The sequence below is a fragment of the Pseudorasbora parva genome, chromosome 19 (genome assembly GCF_024679245.1).
Source record: "Pseudorasbora parva isolate DD20220531a chromosome 19, ASM2467924v1, whole genome shotgun sequence".
NCBI lineage: Eukaryota > Metazoa > Chordata > Actinopteri > Cypriniformes > Gobionidae > Pseudorasbora > Pseudorasbora parva.
In genome coordinates, this window is record NC_090190.1 from 216,400 (window position 1) to 238,193 (window position 21,794).

Below are 21,794 nucleotides of genomic sequence, written 5' to 3' on the forward strand. Positions count from 1 at the left end.
AATAGATTAGACATGCGAGAGAAAGGGAAGATATTTTGATCGTGGCATGAGGATAAATCATTTATAATAAATGCTGCAATATTCCATAAAAATTATAAAAAAGAGCGGTGATTCGGTGAAGTTGTATTTCATGGTGACTTTAACAGCTTCCGCCATCCTGTCCGGTTGGTGGCGCTGATGCACACACACACACACACACACACACACACGGGAAGCAGGGGTTCAGCGCACGTGTCCTCTCCGGTTGGTGACGCGCGCGCACGCGCACACACACACACACACACACACACACGAGATCAGAGAAAGCTGTAATAACGCAAGGAGTTTTTCTGAGTTTGGCCGTAATGGATCCGCCGGAGACTTTCGTTAGGAGACCCCGGAGGAACGCGAAGAAGCCGCAGAGCGAAGGCCCGAGCGGCGCGTCAGAGGAGCGCGATAAACAGCAGGAGCACGCGGCGCTGTGCGCGACGCTCGGCGGGGAGGACGCGTCGGTCAGGCGGCTGGAGGAGCTGGTGTTCGGCGCGGAGGAGCGGCTCACCGACAGGCTCGCGCAGGTACGGGAACCGGGGACGCGCACAGATAAGGGGCTGCGGGAACCGGCCGGGGACGCGCGCGGGTACGGGGCTACGGGAACCGGGCGGGGGCCACTCGTGCTTTTGGGGGCGTTTATCTTAAGGAAGTTAAATGGGTAACTTTAGTTGTTCACCTAAAGATGAAAATGCTCTCACTCGCCCCATGTTGGTCCAAACATGACTGTGCCTGTGTCTCTGGTGGTTAAAGGATTATACCATAACACACACACACACACAGTCTCGTGTTAATCTGGAGTATCTAAGAGTAGTGTTGATCCTTCATATCTCACACGAGTCTTTAGTTTATCACACACAGCTGTGTGTCCTGATGTTATAATGCTACTATGAGACACTTGTTCACACTGCAGTGAGTGAGATCTTATTAGGCATGGTTAAAATCACTCATTTTTCTGGATTTAAACATTCTTGGAAACATATGGGATGATAAAGGCAACACTGTTCTAGTGGCTTCTGGGTATTTTAATCCAGAAATCTTACAAATTGTGCCTTTAAAGCGTATGACACAGAAAATAAACTTTTATACATTAGATGCACGTTAAACTCAATATTATGTCCCTTCGAGTCTCAGTGAGTGTATGAACTGATGACCTGTGTGTGTGTGTGTGTGTGTGTGTGTGTGTGTGTGTGTGTGTGTGTGTGTGTGTGTGACCATCAGGACTCGTTTCTGGACGATGATGATGCGAGCAGCGTTTCCTCGGAGGATGGCGAGGCGCGTCAGGACCAAAGGAGAGCCGTATGGGAGGATGAGGATGATGAGCTGGAGGAAGAGTAAGGCTTCTTGAGAGCAGAGGGCTTGTGGCATGTCCCGAGTAGAAGTGATCAAAAAACCCACCTAATTACTTCTTGTGGCCTGCGTATTCACGACGAGTACAAATAGCGATGCAGATTAAGACTGGGCGATTTATAGGCAGATATTGGGACTATATTATGGGGAAGTAGAGATATCACGATCACTGCGATCGCTCGACAGCCGGAGGATGAGAGGATGAGCCGTGATATCTCTGCTTCACCACAATATCTGCCTATAAATCGCCCAGTCTTAATCTGCATTAAGTCAGTCAGTGCTCCCCTGCTGCCATCTACTGGTTATAGTGGGCATGAGTCAGTCAGTGCTCCCCTGCTGCCATCTACTGGTTATAGTGGGCATGAGTCAGTCAGTGCTCCCCTGCTGCCATCTACTGGTTATAGTGGGCATGAGTCAGTCAGTGCTCCCCTGCTGCCATCTACTGGTTATAGTGGGCATGAGTCAGTCAGTGCTCCTCTGCTGCCATCTACTGGTTATAGTGGGCATGAGTCAGTCAGTGCTCCCCTGCTGCCATCTACTGGTTATAGTGGGCATGAGTCAGTCAGTGCTCCTCTGCTGCCATCTACTGGTTATAGTGGGCATGAGTCAGTCAGTGCTCCTCTGCTGCCATCTACTGGTTATAGTGGGCATGAGTCAGTCAGTGCTCCTCTGCTGCCATCTACTGGTTATAGTGGGCATGAGTCAGTCAGTGCTCCTCTGCTGCCATCTACTGGTTATAGTGGGCATGAGTCAGTCAGTGCTCCTCTGCTGCCATCTACTGGTTATAGTGGGCATGAGTCAGTCAGTGCTCCTCTGCTGCCATCTACTGGTTATAGTGGGCATGAGTCAGTCAGTGCTCCTCTGCTGCCATCTACTGGTTATAGTGGGCATGAGTCAGTCAGTGCTCCTCTGCTGCCATCTACTGGTTATAGTGGGCATGAGTCAGTCAGTGCTCCTCTGCTGCCATCTACTGGTTATAGTGGGCATGAGTCAGTCAGTGCTCCTCTGCTGCCATCTACTGGTTATAGTGGGCATGAGTCAGTCAGTGCTCCTCTGCTGCCATCTACTGGTTATAGTGGGCATGAGTCAGTCAGTGCTCCCCTGCTGCCATCTACTGGTTATAGTGGGCATGAGTCAGTCAGTGCTCCTCTGCTGCCATCTACTGGTTATAGTGGGCATGAGTCAGTCAGTGCTCCTCTGCTGCCATCTACTGGTTATAGTGGGCATGAGTCAGTCAGTGCTCCTCTGCTGCCATCTACTGGTTATAGTGGGCATGAGTCAGTCAGTGCTCCTCTGCTGCCATCTACTGGTTATAGTGGGCATGAGTCAGTCAGTGCTCCTCTGCTGCCATCTACTGGTTATAGTGGGCATGAGTCAGTCAGTGCTCCTCTGCTGCCATCTACTGGTTATAGTGGGCATGAGTCAGTCAGTGCTCCTCTGCTGCCATCTACTGGTTATAGTGGGCATGAGTCAGTCAGTGCTCCTCTGCTGCCATCTACTGGTTATAGTGGGCATGAGTCAGTCAGTGCTCCTCTGCTGCCATCTACTGGTTATAGTGGGCATGAGTCAGTCAGTGCTCCTCTGCTGCCATCTACTGGTTATAGTGGGCATTTCGTGTGTTTGGAATAATAGCATGTGCAAAGAACAGCTTTAGCCTTTGTGTCATGCTTGTTTAATTTTCAGGTGTAAAGATCAAATCTTTGTGTGTTAATAGGATTGACATGACGCATCGGTTTCGCAGAGACTTTAAAAAGAGTGAAGCAGAAACGAAGATGACCAAACAGAAGCTACAGCAACGCTTAAAAGAGCAGTAAGTTACGCGGAATAAGATGCTTGGAATAAATCTGAACTCTGAGTTTAAATGGCTGTTTGCTGTGCAGGTTTCAAAGAGCCATGGGCGGCCGACCCAGCTGGGCGGAGGAGACGGTGCCCAAACGGCGGAGAAAAGGTCAGTACTGGACTCTTGGACATCAGCTGTGTGTGTATTAATGCAGCCGATATTAACACCTAGCCCTTATTTCAGCTGAAGATGAGGACGAAGGTGAGGAGCTGCTGCGGAGGACGGGGAACTTCATCGGCTCGTCTCACAGCCTGCCCAAAGGACAGCTTCAGGTAGAGTTAAAGGGTTAGTTCACCCAATAATGAAATGTCTGTCATTAACTCCTCCCCCTAATGTCGCTCCACACCCGTAAGACCTCCGCTCATCTTCACACACAGTTAAAGATATTTTAGATTTAGTCCGAGAGCGATTCATGGATCATTAGGAGGAGGAGTTAATGACATACATTTCATTTTTGGGTGAACTAACCCTTTTATCACTCATGGGCTCATGGCTTTAGACGGAGGGTGGAGTTATAGCAACATTTTACACAAATAAAAATAGTTGTTCTCTCTTTTTTAGATAAAGAAGTGCTTGAATGCGAACAGTGAAAGTCCCTGCGACCATCAGCTGACCACAGTCCAGTTCCACCCGTCGGCTCAGATCGTGATGACGGCAGCTCTGGATCACTCCGTATCACTCTTCCAGGTCAAACCACACTGGCAATCACTGGTCAAACCATACTGGCCATCACTGGTCAAACCACACTGGCCATCACTGGCCAAACCACACTGGCCATCACTGGCCAAACCACACTGGCCATCACTGGCCAAACCACACTGGCCATCACTGGCCAAACCACACTGGCCATCACTGGCCAAACCACACTGGCCATCACTGGTCAAACCACACTGGCCATCACTGGCCAAACCACACTGGCCATCACTGGCCAAACCACACTGGCCATCACTGGCCAAACCACACTGGCCATCACTGGTCAAACCACACTGGCCAAACCACACTGGCCATCACTGGCCAAACCACACTGGCCATCACTGGTCAAACCACACTGGCCATCACTGGTCAAACCACACTGGCCATCACTGGTCAAACCACACTGGCCATCACTGGTCAAACCACACTGGCCAAACCACACTGGCCATCACTGGCCAAACCACACTGGCCATCACTGGCCAAACCACACTGGCCATCACTGGTCAAACCACACTGGCCATCACTGGTCAAACCACACTGGCCATCACTGGTCAAACCACACTGGCCATCACTGGCCAAACCACACTGGCCATCACTGGCCAAACCACACTGGCCATCACTGGTCAAACCACACTGGCCATCACTGGTCAAACCACACTGGCCATCACTGGTCAAACCACACTGGCCAAACCACACTGGCCATCACTGGCCAAACCACACTGGCCATCACTGGCCAAACCACACTGGCCATCACTGGCCAAACCACACTGGCCATCACTGGCCAAACCACACTGGCCATCACTGGCCAAACCACACTGGCCATCACTGGCCAAACCACACTGGCCATCACTGGCCAAACCACACTGGCCATCACTGGCCAAACCACACTGGCCATCACTGGCCAAACCACACTGGCCATCACTGGCCAAACCACACTGGCCAAACCACACTGGCCAAACCACACTGGCCAACACTGGCCATCACTGGCCAAACCACACTGGCCAAACCACGCTGGCCAAACCACACTGGCCAAACCACACTGGCCATCACTGGTCAAACCACACTGGCCAAACCACACTGGCCAAACCACACTGGCCAAACCACACTGGCCAAACCACACTGGCCATCACTGGTCAAACCACACTGGCCAAACCACACTGGCCATCACTGGTCAAACCACACTGGCCAAACCACACTGGCCAAACCACACTGGCCATCACTGGCCAAACCACACTGGCAAAACCACACTGGCCAAACCACACTGGCCAAACCACACTGGCCAAACCACACTGGCCATCACTGGCCAAACCACACTGGCCATCACTGGCCAAACCACACTGGCCATCACTGGCCAAACCACACTGGCCAAACCACACTGGCCATTACTGGCCAAACCACACTGGTCAAACCACACTGGCCATCACTGGTCAAACCACACTGGCCAAACCACACTGGCCATCACTGGTCAAACCACACTGGCCATCACTGGCCAAACCACACTTGCCAAACCACACTGGCCAAACCACACTGGCCATCACTGGTCAAACCACACTGGCCAAACCACACTGGCCATCACTGGTCAAACCACACTGGCCATCACTGGCCAAACCACACTGGCCATCACTGGCCAAACCACACTGGCCATCACTGGCCAAACCACACTGGCCATCACTGGCCAAACCACACTGGCCAAACCACACTGGCCATCACTGGCCAAACCACACTGGCCAAACCACGCTGGCCAAACCACACTGGCCAAACCACACTGGCCATCACTGGTCAAACCACACTGGCCAAACCACACTGGCCAAACCACACTGGCCAAACCACACTGGCCAAACCACACTGGCCAAACCACACTGGCCATCACTGGTCAAACCACACTGGCCAAACCACACTGGCCATCACTGGTCAAACCACACTGGCCAAACCACACTGGCCAAACCACACTGGCCATCACTGGCCAAACCACACTGGCCAAACCACACTGGCCAAACCACACTGGCCAAACCACACTGGCCAAACCACACTGGCCATCACTGGCCAAACCACACTGGCCATCACTGGCCAAACCACACTGGCCATCACTGGCCAAACCACACTGGCCAAACCACACTGGCCATTACTGGCCAAACCACACTGGCCATCACTGGTCAAACCACACTGGTCAAACCACACTGGCCATCACTGGTCAAACCACACTGGCCATCACTGGTCAAACCACACTGGCCATCACTGGCCAAACCACACTGGCCATCACTGGCCAAACCACACTGGCCATCACTGGCCAAACCACACTGGCCAAACCACACTGGCCATCACTGGCCAAACCACACTGGCCAAACCACACTGGCCATTACTGGCCAAACCACACTGGCCATCACTGGCCAAACCACACTGGTCAAACCACACTGGCCATCACTGGTCAAACCACACTGGCCAAACCACACTGGCCATCACTGGTCAAACCACACTGGCCATCACTGGCCAAACCACACTTGCCAAACCACACTGGCCAAACCACACTGGCCATCACTGGTCAAACCACACTGGCCAAACCACACTGGCCATCACTGGTCAAACCACACTGGCCATCACTGGCCAAACCACACTGGCCATCACTGGCCAAACCACACTGGCCATCACTGGCCAAACCACACTGGCCATCACTGGTCAAACCACACTGGCCATCACTGGCCAAACCACACTGGCCATCACTGGCCAAACCACACTGGCCATCACTGGCCAAACCACACTGGCCATCACTGGCCAAACCACACTGGCCATCACTGGCCAAACCACACTGGCCATCACTGGCCAAACCACACTGGCCATCACTGGTCAAACCACACTGGCCAAACCACACTGGCCATCACTGGCCAAACCACACTGGCCATCACTGGCCAAACCACACTGGCCATCACTGGCCAAACCACACTGGCCATCACTGGCCAAACCACACTGGCCATCACTGGCCAAACCACACTGGCCATCACTGGCCAAACCACACTGGCCATCACTGGTCAAACCACACTGGCCATCACTGGTCAAACTACACTGGCCATCACTGGTCAAACCACACTGGCCATCACTGGTCAAACCTCACTGGCCAAACCACACTGGCCATCACTGGTCAAACCACACTGGCCATCACTGGTCAAACCACACTGGCCATCACTGGTCAAACCACACTGGCCATCACTGGCCAAACCACACTGGCCATCACTGGTCAAACCACACTGGCCATCACTGGTCAAACCACACTGGCCAAACCACACTGGCCATCACTGGCCAAACCACACTGGCCATCACTGGCCAAACCACACTGGCCATCACTGGCCAAACCACACTGGCCATCACTGGCCAAACCACACTGGCCATCACTGGCCATCACTGGCCAAACCACACTGGCCATCACTGGCCAAACCACACTGGCCATCACTGGCCAAACCACACTGGCCATCACTGGTCAAACCACACTGGCCATCACTGGTCAAACCACACTGGCCAAACCACACTGGCCAAACCACACTGGCCATCACTGGCCAAACCACACTGGCCAAACCACACTGGCCATCACTGGTCAAACCACACTGGTCAAACCACGCTGGTCAAACCACGCTGGCCAAACCACGCTGGCCAAACCACACTGGCCAAACCACACTGGCCAAACCACACTGGCCAAACCACACTGGCCAAACCACACTGGCCAAACCACACTGGCCAAACCACACTGGCCATCACTGGTCAAACCACACTGGCCAAACCACACTGGCCAAACCACACTGGCCATCACTGGCCAAACCACACTGGCCAAACCACACTGGCCAAACCACACTGGCCATCACTGGCCAAACCACACTGGCCATCACTGGCCAAACCACACTGGCCATCACTGGCCAAACCACACTGGCCATCACTGGCCAAACCACACTGGCCAAACCACACTGGCCATTACTGGCCAAACCACACTGGCCATCACTGGCCAAACCACACTGGCCATCACTGGCCAAACCACACTGGTCAAACCACACTGGCCATCACTGGTCAAACCACACTGGCCATCACTGGTCAAACCACACTGGCCATCACTGGCCAAACCACACTGGCCAAACCACACTGGCCAAACCACACTGGCCATCACTGGCCAAACCACACTGGCCAAACCACACTGGCCATCACTGGTCAAACCACACTGGCCATCACTGGCCAAACCACACTGGCCAAACCACACTGGCCATCACTGGCCAAACCACACTGGCCATCACTGGCCAAACCACACTGGCCATCACTGGCCAAACCACACTGGCCAAACCACACTGGCCATCACTGGCCAAACCACACTGGCCAAACCACACTGGCCATCACTGGCCAAACCACACTGGCCATCACTGGCCAAACCACACTGGTCAAACCACACTGGCCATCACTGGTCAAACCACACTGACCAAACCACACTGGCCATCACTGGTCAAACCACACTGGCCATCACTGGCCAAACCACACTGGCCAAACCACACTGGCCATCACTGGTCAAACCACACTGGCCATCACTGGTCAAACCACACTGGCCAAACCACACTGGCCATCACTGGTCAAACCACACTGGCCATCACTGGCCAAACCACACTGGCCAAACCACACTGGCCATCACTGGCCAAACCACACTGGCCAAACCACACTGGCCATCACTGGTCAAACCACACTGGCCATCACTGGCCAAACCACACTGGCCAAACCACACTGGCCATCACTGGCCAAACCACACTGGCCATCACTGGCCAAACCACACTGGCCAAACCACACTGGCCATCACTGGCCAAACCACACTGGCCAAACCACACTGGCCATCACTGGCCAAACCACACTGGCCATCACTGGCCAAACCACACTGGTCAAACCACACTGGCCATCACTGGTCAAACCACACTGACCAAACCACACTGGCCATCACTGGTCAAACCACACTGGCCATCACTGGCCAAACCACACTGGCCAAACCACACTGGCCATCACTGGTCAAACCACACTGGCCATCACTGGTCAAACCACACTGGCCAAACCACACTGGCCATCACTGGTCAAACCACACTGGCCATCACTGGCCAAACCACACTGGCCAAACCACACTGGCCATCACTGGCCAAACCACACTGGCCATCACTGGTCAAACCACACTGGCCATATTACTGGTCATCATCACTAATGCTAGATAACAGGAAGCGTTTGCTCATAATTATGTGTTTGCAAATAAATCAAAATGTACAAAATTATGCCAAGTATAACTAGGGATTTTTATGACACAGATTGTTTTAGTCACTGTATGTTTTTTAATAATGTTTAAATAGCATTATATTCCTGCATTTGATTGGGATTGATTTGGTTGGGGAGGGCAGTGCGCTTGCAGAGAGACTCCGCCCACACACACTTCTGATTGGCTGTGAGTTTTGATTGATTTGGTTGTGAGTGCAGTGGGTTTGAGTATTTTTTTTACAAGTACATTGCTCTTGCGGAGCTTTAGTGTGTGTGTGTGTGTGTTTCGGGGTTCTGTCTTTCGTTAGTCCAACTATAGTTCACTTTATTACAACTACAGGTGAGAGGTTGGGTTAGGGTTAGGTTAGACACATCAAACGGATTGTATTCTTCAGCTCACAGTTCTCCAGATATTACACCACTGGACCAGCCCTTTTTTGTAATACCAAACAAGAGTCCTACATTTAGTTTGTTTTATTGCCCTGTGTGACTTTAGTTCATCTAACCTGCATGAAATAACCGTGAACCTCATTCTCTACAGGTAGATGGCAAGAGCAACCCAAAGATCCAGACCATCCATCTGGAGAATTTTCCAGTAAAAAGGGCTTCATTTAGCTCTGATGGGGAATATATTGTGGCAACTGGATTTAAGAACAAACTCTTCTACATCTACGACATGATGGAAGGCAAAATCACCCCCGTGACTATCGTCCGAGGTGAGGAAAATACTGGAGGTTGTTTGATCTCTGTGCTGAACTCGGAGCCGACTGTAATCTTGGGAATGTTTTGGTCAGGTCTGAATGAGCGGAATGTGTCGGACTTCCAGGTTTCTCCAGATGGAAAATATCTCCTCCTGTCCGGTTCTTCAGGAGCTCTCCACCTCATGACCACAAAGGTACGCGAGGTTACAGTCACTCCACTGACCCAGAGTCAGTCACATACAGGCTTATATCTAGTGCTTATGTTCCGGCTTCATTTGAGGCTTGTAGAAACCGCCAGCATTGACTCAAATCCACTGAACTCCAACATAAGCTGTGTGTGTGTGTGTTTGTGTCTCTTCTTCAGTCCAGAGAAGTGATTCGGAGCATGAAGATGGATGGGAACGTGTGTGCGGCCGCTTTCACCACAGACGGCAGTAAGATCTTTGCTAACTCAGGTGAGTTGAACTGGGTACCAAAACCCGGTGCCAATATAGCACCAGTACCAAAATATAACCGGTATGCACCGAACCGAATCAGAACGCAGATTTCGGTTCCTCATTTCGGTGCCGCCCACTTAAGTTAAGCTTTCGCACTTTGGCACTTCATGTTTATTTTAGGATTTAGACATTTAAATGCACAGAAGCAGCAGCAAAACACACACTGATGTCTATAGCGGGAATGACAATCCTTTCAGACAGTTATAATAAGACTGTTTTATTCATATCAGACACACGTTATATAAGTTACTATATAGTTTACTCTATTCTTCTCTGACTTCACTGGTCACTGAGACGTGATGTCAATCCGACAGATCCGATTCTCTGAGGCGCAAAGCTCAACTAAACATGATCATTATGACACAACATAATCGCTTACACACATTTAAAAACCAGAATATCAGATGGGTACTATTAATATTACCAGATTGGTAATATTAAATACACCGCTAATATTCGGGCATAATCTGGGTTTCATTCGTTTTGATGAATATTGATGTGTGTGTGTGACAGAGGAAGGCGAGGTGTTTGTCTGGGACGTTCGGAGCAGTAAATGTCTGAGGAGGTTTGCAGACGATGGCTGTGTCAGAGGAACAGCATTAGCGTTGTCCAGAGATGGCTCGTATCTGGCTTGTGGGTGAGTCTCCTGCAGAATAATTCATCATTAATCGACCCTTCAGTGAGAGCATGATCATCCAGCATCTCCTTCAGTGAGAGCATGATCATCCAGCATCTCCTTCAGTGAGAACATGTCTGAGCCTGAATGGTGTGCTGTGGTCTGTAGGTCTCAGGCTGGAGTGGTGAACATTTACTCACAGCAGGACTGTCTGCTCGGGGCTGGACCCAAACCTCTGAAGTCCGTCATGAACCTGCTGACTCCTGTGACGTCTCTGTGCTTTAACCACAGCGATGAGATCCTGGCCATCGCATCACGAACAGAGGACGAGGCCAACAGACTGGTGCGACTCACACCCATATAATCAAATCAGAATAATACGAGAGATATGACCAAAAAAAAACAGAAGAGAGATGTGAAAAAAACACAAATTACTATCACATGACATGCTGATAGTAACGCAATAGTGCATTACGCCGTACGTTAGTAACGCAATAGACCATTACGCCGTACGATAGTAACGCATTAGTTCATTACGCCGTACGATAGTAACGCATTAGTCCATTACACCGTACGATAGTAATGCATTAGTCCATTACACCGTATGATAGTAACGCATTAGTCCATTACACCGTATGATAGTAACGCATTAGTCCATTACACCGTACGATAGTAACGCATTAGTCCATTACACCGTATGATAGTAATGCATTAGTCCATTACACCGTATGATAGTAACGCATTAGTCCATTACACCGTACGATAGTAACGCAATAGACCATTACGCCGTACGATAGTAACGCATTAGTCCATTACACCGTATGATAGTAACGCATTAGTCCATTACACCGTACGATAGTAACGCAATAGACCATTACGCCGTACGATAGTAACGCATTAGTCCATTACGCCGTACGATAGTAACGCATTAGTCCATTACACCGTACGATAGTAACGCATTAGTCCATTACACCGTATGATAGTAACGCATTAGTCCATTACACCGTACGATAGTAATGCATTAGTCCATTACACCGTATGATAGTAATGCATTAGTCCATTACACCGTACGATAGTAAAGCATTAGTCCATTACACCGTACGATAGTAACGCATTAGTCCATTACACCGTACGATAGTAAAGCATTAGTCCATTACACCGTACGATAGTAACGCATTAGTCCATTACACCGTATGATAGTAATGCATTAGTCCATTACACCGTATGATAGTAACGCATTAGTCCATTACACCGTATGATAGTAACGCATTAGTCCATTACACCGTATGATAGTAACGCATTAGTCCATTACACCGTATGATAGTAACGCATTAGTCCATTACACCGTACGATAGTAATGCATTAGTGCATTACACCGTACGATAGTAATGCATTAGTCCATTACACCGTACGATAGTAATGCATTAGTCCATTACACCGTACGATAGTAATGCATTAGTCCATTACACCGTACGATAGTAATGCATTAGTCCATTACACCGTACGATAGTAACGCATTAGTCCATTACACCGTATGATAGTAACGCATTAGTCCATTACACCGTACGATAGTAATGCATTAGTCCATTACACCGTACGATAGTAATGCATTAGTCCATTACACCGTACGATAGTAACGCATTAGTCCATTACACCGTACGATAGTAATGCATTAGTCCATTACACCGTACGATAGTAATGCATTAGTCCATTACGCCGTACGATAGTAATGCATTAGTCCATTACGCCGTACGATAGTAACGCATTAGTCCATTACGCCGTACGATAGTAATGCATTAGTCCATTACGCCGTACGATAGTAATGCATTAGTCCATTACACCGTATTAGAGTAATGCATTAGTCCATTACACCGTATTAGAGTAATGCATTAGTCCATTACGCCGTACGATAGTAATGCATTAGTCCATTACGCCGTACGATAGTAACGCATTAGTCCATTACACCGTACGATAGTAACGCATTAGTCCATTACACCGTACGATAGTAACGCATTAGTCCATTACACCGTACGATAGTAACGCATTAGTCCATTACGCCGTACGATAGTAACGCATTAGTCCATTACGCCGTACGATAGTAACGCATTAGTCCATTACACCGTACGATAGTAACGCATTAGTCCATTACACCGTACGATAGTAACGCATTAGTCCATTACACCGTACGATAGTAACGCATTAGTCCATTACGCCGTACGATAGTAACGCATTAGTCCATTACACCGTACGATAGTAACGCATTAGTCCATTACACCGTATGATAGTAACGCATTAGTCCATTACGCCGTACGATAGTAATGCATTAGTCCATTACACCGTATTAGAGTAACGCATTAGTCCATTACACCGTATGATAGTAACGCATTAGTCCATTACGCCGTATGATAGTAACGCATTAGTCCATTACGCCGTACGATAGTAATGCATTAGTCCATTACACCGTATTAGAGTAACGCATTAGTCCATTACACCGTACGATAGTAACGCATTAGTCCATTACACCGTATGATAGTAACGCATTAGTCCATTACGCCGTACGATAGTAACGCATTAGTCCATTACGCCGTATGATAGTAACGCATTAGTCCATTACGCCGTACGATAGTAACGCATTAGTCCATTACACCGTATTAGAGTAATGCATTAGTCCATTACACCGTATTAGAGTAATGCATTAGTCCATTACGCCGTACGATAGTAATGCATTAGTCCATTACGCCGTACGATAGTAACGCATTAGTCCATTACACCGTACGATAGTAACGCATTAGTCCATTACACCGTACGATAGTAACGCATTAGTCCATTACACCGTACGATAGTAACGCATTAGTCCATTACGCCGTACGATAGTAACGCATTAGTCCATTACGCCGTACGATAGTAACGCATTAGTCCATTACACCGTACGATAGTAACGCATTAGTCCATTACACCGTACGATAGTAACGCATTAGTCCATTACACCGTACGATAGTAACGCATTAGTCCATTACGCCGTACGATAGTAACGCATTAGTCCATTACACCGTACGATAGTAACGCATTAGTCCATTACACCGTATGATAGTAACGCATTAGTCCATTACGCCGTACGATAGTAATGCATTAGTCCATTACACCGTATTAGAGTAACGCATTAGTCCATTACACCGTATGATAGTAACGCATTAGTCCATTACGCCGTATGATAGTAACGCATTAGTCCATTACGCCGTACGATAGTAATGCATTAGTCCATTACACCGTATTAGAGTAACGCATTAGTCCATTACACCGTACGATAGTAACGCATTAGTCCATTACACCGTATGATAGTAACGCATTAGTCCATTACGCCGTACGATAGTAACGCATTAGTCCATTACGCCGTATGATAGTAACGCATTAGTCCATTACGCCGTACGATAGTAACGCATTAGTCCATTACACCGTATGATAGTAACGCATTAGTCCATTACGCCGTACGATAGTAACGCATTAGTCCATTACACCGTACGATAGTAACGCATTAGTCCATTACGCCGTACGATAGTAACGCATTAGTCCATTACACCGTACGATAGTAACGCATTAGTCCATTACACCGTATGATAGTAACGCATTAGTCCATTACGCCGTACGATAGTAATGCATTAGTCCATTACACCGTATTAGAGTAACGCATTAGTCCATTACACCGTATGATAGTAACGCATTAGTCCATTACGCCGTATGATAGTAACGCATTAGTCCATTACGCCGTACGATAGTAATGCATTAGTCCATTACACCGTATTAGAGTAACGCATTAGTCCATTACACCGTACGATAGTAACGCATTAGTCCATTACACCGTATGATAGTAACGCATTAGTCCATTACGCCGTACGATAGTAACGCATTAGTCCATTACGCCGTATGATAGTAACGCATTAGTCCATTACGCCGTACGATAGTAACGCATTAGTCCATTACACCGTATGATAGTAACGCATTAGTCCATTACACCGTATTAGAGTAACGCATTAGTCCATTACGCCGTACGATAGTAACGCATTAGTCCATTACACCGTATTAGAGTAATGCATTAGTCCATTACACCGTATTAGAGTAACGCATTAGTCCATTACACCGTATTAGAGTAACGCATTAGTCCATTACACCGTACGATAGTAACGCATTAGTCCATTACACCGTATGATAGTAACGCATTAGTCCATTACACCGTATTAGAGTAACGCATTAGTCCATTACGCCGTACGATAGTAACGCATTAGTCCATTACACCGTATTAGAGTAATGCATTAGTCCATTACACCGTATTAGAGTAACGCATTAGTCCATTACACCGTACGATAGTAACGCATTAGTCCATTACACCGTATGATAGTAACGCATTAGTCCATTACGCCGTATGATAGTAACGCATTAGTCCATTACGCCGTATGATAGTAACGCATTAGTCCATTACGCCGTATGATAGTAACGCATTAGTCCATTACGCCGTATGATAGTAACGCATTAGTCCATTACGCCGTATGATAGTAACGCATTAGTCCATTACACCGTATGATAGTAACGCATTAGTCCATTACGCCGTATGATAGTAACGCATTAGTCCATTACGCCGTATGATAGTAACGCATTAGTCCATTACGCCGTACGATAGTAACGCATTAGTCCATTACGCCGTACGATAGTAACGCATTAGTCCATTACGCCGTACGATAGTAACGCATTAGTCCATTACGCCGTACGATAGTAACGCATTAGTCCATTACGCCGTACGATAGTAACGCATTAGTCCATTACGCCGTATGATAGTAACGCATTAGTCCATTACGCCGTACGATAGTAACGCATTAGTCCATTACGCCGTACGATAGTAACGCATTAGTCCATTACGCCGTATGATAGTAACGCATTAGTCCATTACGCCGTACGATAGTAACGCATTAGTCCATTACGCCGTATGATAGTAACGCATTAGTCCATTACGCCGTACGATAGTAACGCATTAGTCCATTACGCCGTACGATAGTAACGCATTAGTCCATTACGCCGTACGATAGTAACGCATTAGTCCATTACACCGTACGATAGTAACGCATTAGTCCATTACACCGTACGATAGTAATGCATTAGTCCATTACACCGTATGATAGTAACGCATTAGTCCATTACACCGTACGATAGTAACGCATTAGTCCATTACGCCGTATGATAGTAACGCATTAGTCCATTACACCGTATGATAGTAACGCATTAGTCCATTACACCGTACGTTAGTAACGCATTAGTCCATTACACCGTACGATAGTAATGCATTAGTCCATTACACCGTACGATAGTAACGCATTAGTCCATTACGCCGTACGTTAGTAACGCATTAGTCCATTACGCCGTACGATAGTAACGCATTAGTCCATTACACCGTACGTTAGTAACGCATTAGTCCATTACACCGTACGATAGTAATGCATTAGTCCATTACGCCGTACGATAGTAACGCATTAGTCCATTACGCCGTACGTTAGTAACGCATTAGTCCATTACGCCGTACGATAGTAACGCATTAGTCCATTACGCCGTACGATAGTAACGCATTAGTCCATTACGCCGTACGATAGTAGCGCATTAGTCCATTACACCGTACGATAGTAACGCATTAGTCCATTACACCGTACGATAGTAACGCATTAGTCCATTACGCCGTACGATAGTAACGCATTAGTCCATTACACCGTACGATAGTAACGCATTAGTCCATTACACCGTACGATAGTAATGCATTAGTCCATTACACCGTATGATAGTAACGCATTAGTCCATTACACCGTACGTTAGTAACGCATTAGTCCATTACACCGTACGATAGTAATGCATTAGTCCATTACACCGTATGATAGTAACGCATTAGTCCATTACACCGTACGTTAGTAACGCATTAGTCCATTACGCCGTACGATAGTAATGCATTAGTCCATTACACCGTACGATAGTAACGCATTAGTCCATTACGCCGTACGTTAGTAACGCATTAGTCCATTACGCCGTACGATAGTAACGCATTAGTCCATTACGCCGTACGATAGTAACGCATTAGTCCATTACACCGTACGTTAGTAACGCATTAGTCCATTACACCGTACGATAGTAATGCATTAGTCCATTACGCCGTACGATAGTAACGCATTAGTCCATTACGCCGTACGTTAGTAACGCATTAGTCCATTACGCCGTACGATAGTAACGCATTAGTCCATTACGCCGTACGATAGTAACGCATTAGTCCATTACGCCGTACGATAGTAGCGCATTAGTCCATTACACCGTACGATAGTAACGCATTAGTCCATTACACAGTACGATAGTAACGCATTAGTCCATTACACCGTACGATAGTAACGCATTAGTCCATTACGCCGTACGATAGTAACGCATTAGTCCATTACACCGTACGATAGTAACGCATTAGTCCATTACACCGTACGATAGTAATGCATTAGTCCATTACACCGTATGATAGTAACGCATTAGTCCATTACACCGTACGTTAGTAACGCATTAGTCCATTACACCGTACGATAGTAATGCATTAGTCCATTACACCGTATGATAGTAACGCATTAGTCCATTACACCGTACGTTAGTAACGCATTAGTCCATTACGCCGTACGATAGTAATGCATTAGTCCATTACACCGTACGATAGTAACGCATTAGTCCATTACGCCGTACGTTAGTAACGCATTAGTCCATTACGCCGTACGATAGTAACGCATTAGTCCATTACGCCGTACGATAGTAACGCATTAGTCCATTACGCCGTACGATAGTAACGCATTAGTCCATTACACCGTACGATAGTAACGCATTAGTCCATTACGCCGTACGATAGTAACGCATTAGTCCATTACACAGTACGATAGTAACGCATTAGTCCATTACACCGTACGATAGTAACGCATTAGTCCATTACGCCGTACGATAGTAACGCATTAGTCCATTACACCGTACGATAGTAACGCATTAGTCCATTACACCGTACGATAGTAACGCATTAGTCCATTACGCCGTACGATAGTAACGCATTAGTCCATTACACCGTACGATAGTAACGCATTAGTCCATTACACCGTATGATAGTAACGCATTAGTCCATTACGCCGTACGATAGTAATGCATTAGTCCATTACACCGTATTAGAGTAACGCATTAGTCCATTACACCGTATTAGAGTAACGCATTAGTCCATTACACCGTACGATAGTAACGCATTAGTCCATTACGCCGTATGATAGTAACGCATTAGTCCATTACGCCGTACGATAGTAATGCATTAGTCCATTACACCGTATTAGAGTAACGCATTAGTCCATTACACCGTACGATAGTAACGCATTAGTCCATTACACCGTATGATAGTAACGCATTAGTCCATTACGCCGTACGATAGTAACGCATTAGTCCATTACGCCGTATGATAGTAACGCATTAGTCCATTACGCCGTACGATAGTAACGCATTAGTCCATTACACCGTATGATAGTAACGCATTAGTCCATTACACCGTATTAGAGTAACGCATTAGTCCATTACGCCGTACGATAGTAACGCATTAGTCCATTACACCGTATTAGAGTAATGCATTAGTCCATTACACCGTATTAGAGTAACGCATTAGTCCATTACACCGTATTAGAGTAACGCATTAGTCCATTACACCGTACGATAGTAACGCATTAGTCCATTACACCGTATGATAGTAACGCATTAGTCCATTACACCGTATTAGAGTAACGCATTAGTCCATTACGCCGTACGATAGTAACGCATTAGTCCATTACACCGTATTAGAGTAATGCATTAGTCCATTACACCGTATTAGAGTAACGCATTAGTCCATTACACCGTACGATAGTAACGCATTAGTCCATTACACCGTATGATAGTAACGCATTAGTCCATTACGCCGTATGATAGTAACGCATTAGTCCATTACGCCGTATGATAGTAACGCATTAGTCCATTACGCCGTATGATAGTAACGCATTAGTCCATTACGCCGTATGATAGTAACGCATTAGTCCATTACGCCGTATGATAGTAACGCATTAGTCCATTACACCGTATGATAGTAACGCATTAGTCCATTACGCCGTATGATAGTAACGCATTAGTCCATTACACCGTATGATAGTAACGCATTAGTCCATTACGCCGTATGATAGTAACGCATTAGTCCATTACGCCGTATGATAGTAACGCATTAGTCCATTACGCCGTACGATAGTAACGCATTAGTCCATTACGCCGTACGATAGTAACGCATTAGTCCATTACGCCGTACGATAGTAACGCATTAGTCCATTACGCCGTACGATAGTAACGCATTAGTCCATTACGCCGTACGATAGTAACGCATTAGTCCATTACGCCGTATGATAGTAACGCATTAGTCCATTACGCCGTACGATAGTAACGCATTAGTCCATTACGCCGTACGATAGTAACGCATTAGTCCATTACGCCGTATGATAGTAACGCATTAGTCCATTACGCCGTACGATAGTAACGCATTAGTCCATTACGCCGTATGATAGTAACGCATTAGTCCATTACGCCGTACGATAGTAACGCATTAGTCCATTACGCCGTACGATAGTAACGCATTAGTCCATTACGCCGTACGATAGTAACGCATTAGTCCATTACACCGTACGATAGTAACGCATTAGTCCATTACACCGTACGATAGTAATGCATTAGTCCATTACACCGTATGATAGTAACGCATTAGTCCATTACACCGTACGATAGTAACGCATTAGTCCATTACGCCGTATGATAGTAACGCATTAGTCCATTACACCGTATGATAGTAACGCATTAGTCCATTACACCGTACGTTAGTAACGCATTAGTCCATTACACCGTACGATAGTAATGCATTAGTCCATTACACCGTACGATAGTAACGCATTAGTCCATTACGCCGTACGTTAGTAACGCATTAGTCCATTACGCCGTACGATAGTAACGCATTAGTCCATTACACCGTACGTTAGTAACGCATTAGTCCATTACACCGTACGATAGTAATGCATTAGTCCATTACGCCGTACGATAGTAACGCATTAGTCCATTACGCCGTACGTTAGTAACGCATTAGTCCATTACGCCGTACGATAGTAACGCATTAGTCCATTACGCCGTACGATAGTAACGCATTAGTCCATTACGCCGTACGATAGTAGCGCATTAGTCCATTACACCGTACGATAGTAACGCATTAGTCCATTACACCGTACGATAGTAACGCATTAGTCCATTACGCCGTACGATAGTAACGCATTAGTCCATTACACCGTACGATAGTAACGCATTAGTCCATTACACCGTACGATAGTAATGCATTAGTCCATTACACCGTATGATAGTAACGCATTAGTCCATTACACCGTACGTTAGTAACGCATTAGTCCATTACACCGTACGATAGTAATGCATTAGTCCATTACACCGTATGATAGTAACGCATTAGTCCATTACACCGTACGTTAGTAACGCATTAGTCCATTACGCCGTACGATAGTAATGCATTAGTCCATTACACCGTACGATAGTAACGCATTAGTCCATTACGCCGTACGTTAGTAACGCATTAGTCCATTACGCCGTACGATAGTAACGCATTAGTCCATTACGCCGTACGATAGTAACGCATTAGTCCATTACACCGTACGTTAGTAACGCATTAGTCCATTACACCGTACGATAGTAATGCATTAGTCCATTACGCCGTACGATAGTAACGCATTAGTCCATTACGCCGTACGTTAGTAACGCATTAGTCCATTACGCCGTACGATAGTAACGCATTAGTCCATTACGCCGTACGATAGTAACGCATTAGTCCATTACGCCGTACGATAGTAACGCATTAGTCCATTACACCGTACGATAGTAACGCATTAGTCCATTACACCGTACGATAGTAACGCATTAGTCCATTACACCGTACGATAGTAATGCATTAGTCCATTACGCCGTACGATAGTAACGCTGTAGTACTGTTTCTGTGACCAGATTGCGTCCGTGTTTTCCTCTGATATAGATCAGCACTGTGAGCTCTAGACCTGAGGGAATTAGGGAAATTGAGCAGTCCAATCCCTGGCATTCTGATTGATGAAGATGAACCACATTGGTGGGTCATTTTTAGCTGCTAAATCAATTATATTTTTTCCTTTTAGGTCCACCTTCCAAGTTTCACAGTGTTCTCCAATTTCCCCCAATTCAATAAGAAGACCATCTTCCAGTGCCGGAGTCTGGATTTCTCCCCGCGGAGTGGCTTCTACTCGGTGGCCAATAATAAAGGCCAGGCTCTGCTCTTCAGGTAAACACGCGTGTGTTAAACTCTGTATGACAGAGAAATGCTGAGGCTATCTCTCCATCCACTAATCAACAACTCAGTGTATTTGAAAATGAATTTATAAATACGAAATGTGGATTCTTTAATTATATCTTGGCCACAAGATCAGACACTATGTATAATTCACTTCAAGATTGAAGTTTGGACTCGTCTTGATTGTAAATGTTGTTATAATACCTGATGTTTTGGCTGTCCAGATGTTGTGTAAGCTCTCGTCTCTTGTCTTTAGGCTTCTGCACTATAAAGACTTCTGAAGATGGACGCCCCGTTCCTCTCCGCGATCTGAGTTCATGTCAGTTATTATTGCAGTTCAATAAACGTATCATGTGAATTGTACAGTTGTTCAAATGTCCATTTTTTGCATTCACTGGAGACCACA

General features: G+C 46.8%; 1 protein-coding gene across 1 annotated transcript; it reads left to right on the forward strand.

Moving 5' to 3' along the window:
- Nucleotides 1-205: 205 nt before the first annotated feature.
- utp18 (UTP18 small subunit processome component) lies at nt 206-21,751 on the forward strand. The gene is made up of 13 exons (XM_067425787.1): nt 206-554; nt 1,249-1,361; nt 3,092-3,187; nt 3,258-3,325; nt 3,401-3,489; nt 3,779-3,904; nt 9,705-9,879; nt 9,958-10,058; nt 10,229-10,319; nt 10,875-10,998; nt 11,146-11,320; nt 21,237-21,379; nt 21,645-21,751. The coding sequence occupies exons 1-13, from the start codon at nt 345-347 to the stop codon at nt 21,667-21,669; spliced, it is 1,536 nt and encodes a 511-aa protein (XP_067281888.1). The 5' UTR covers nt 206-344; the 3' UTR covers nt 21,670-21,751.
- Nucleotides 21,752-21,794: the final 43 nt, after the last annotated feature.

What these genes read in the sequence shown, in the direction of transcription:
- utp18 (XM_067425787.1), top strand. Translation starts at nt 345, where the DNA reads ATGGATCCGCCGGAGACTTTCGTTAGGAGACCCCGGAGGAACGCGAAG. An exon ending in CAGCAACGCTTAAAAGAGCA is followed by an intron (nt 3,188 to 3,257) that starts GTAAGTTACGCG and finishes TTTGCTGTGCAG; the next exon opens with GTTTCAAAGAGCCATGGGCG. An exon ending in TGCCCAAAGGACAGCTTCAG is followed by an intron (nt 3,490 to 3,778) that starts GTAGAGTTAAAG and finishes TCTCTTTTTTAG; the next exon opens with ATAAAGAAGTGCTTGAATGC.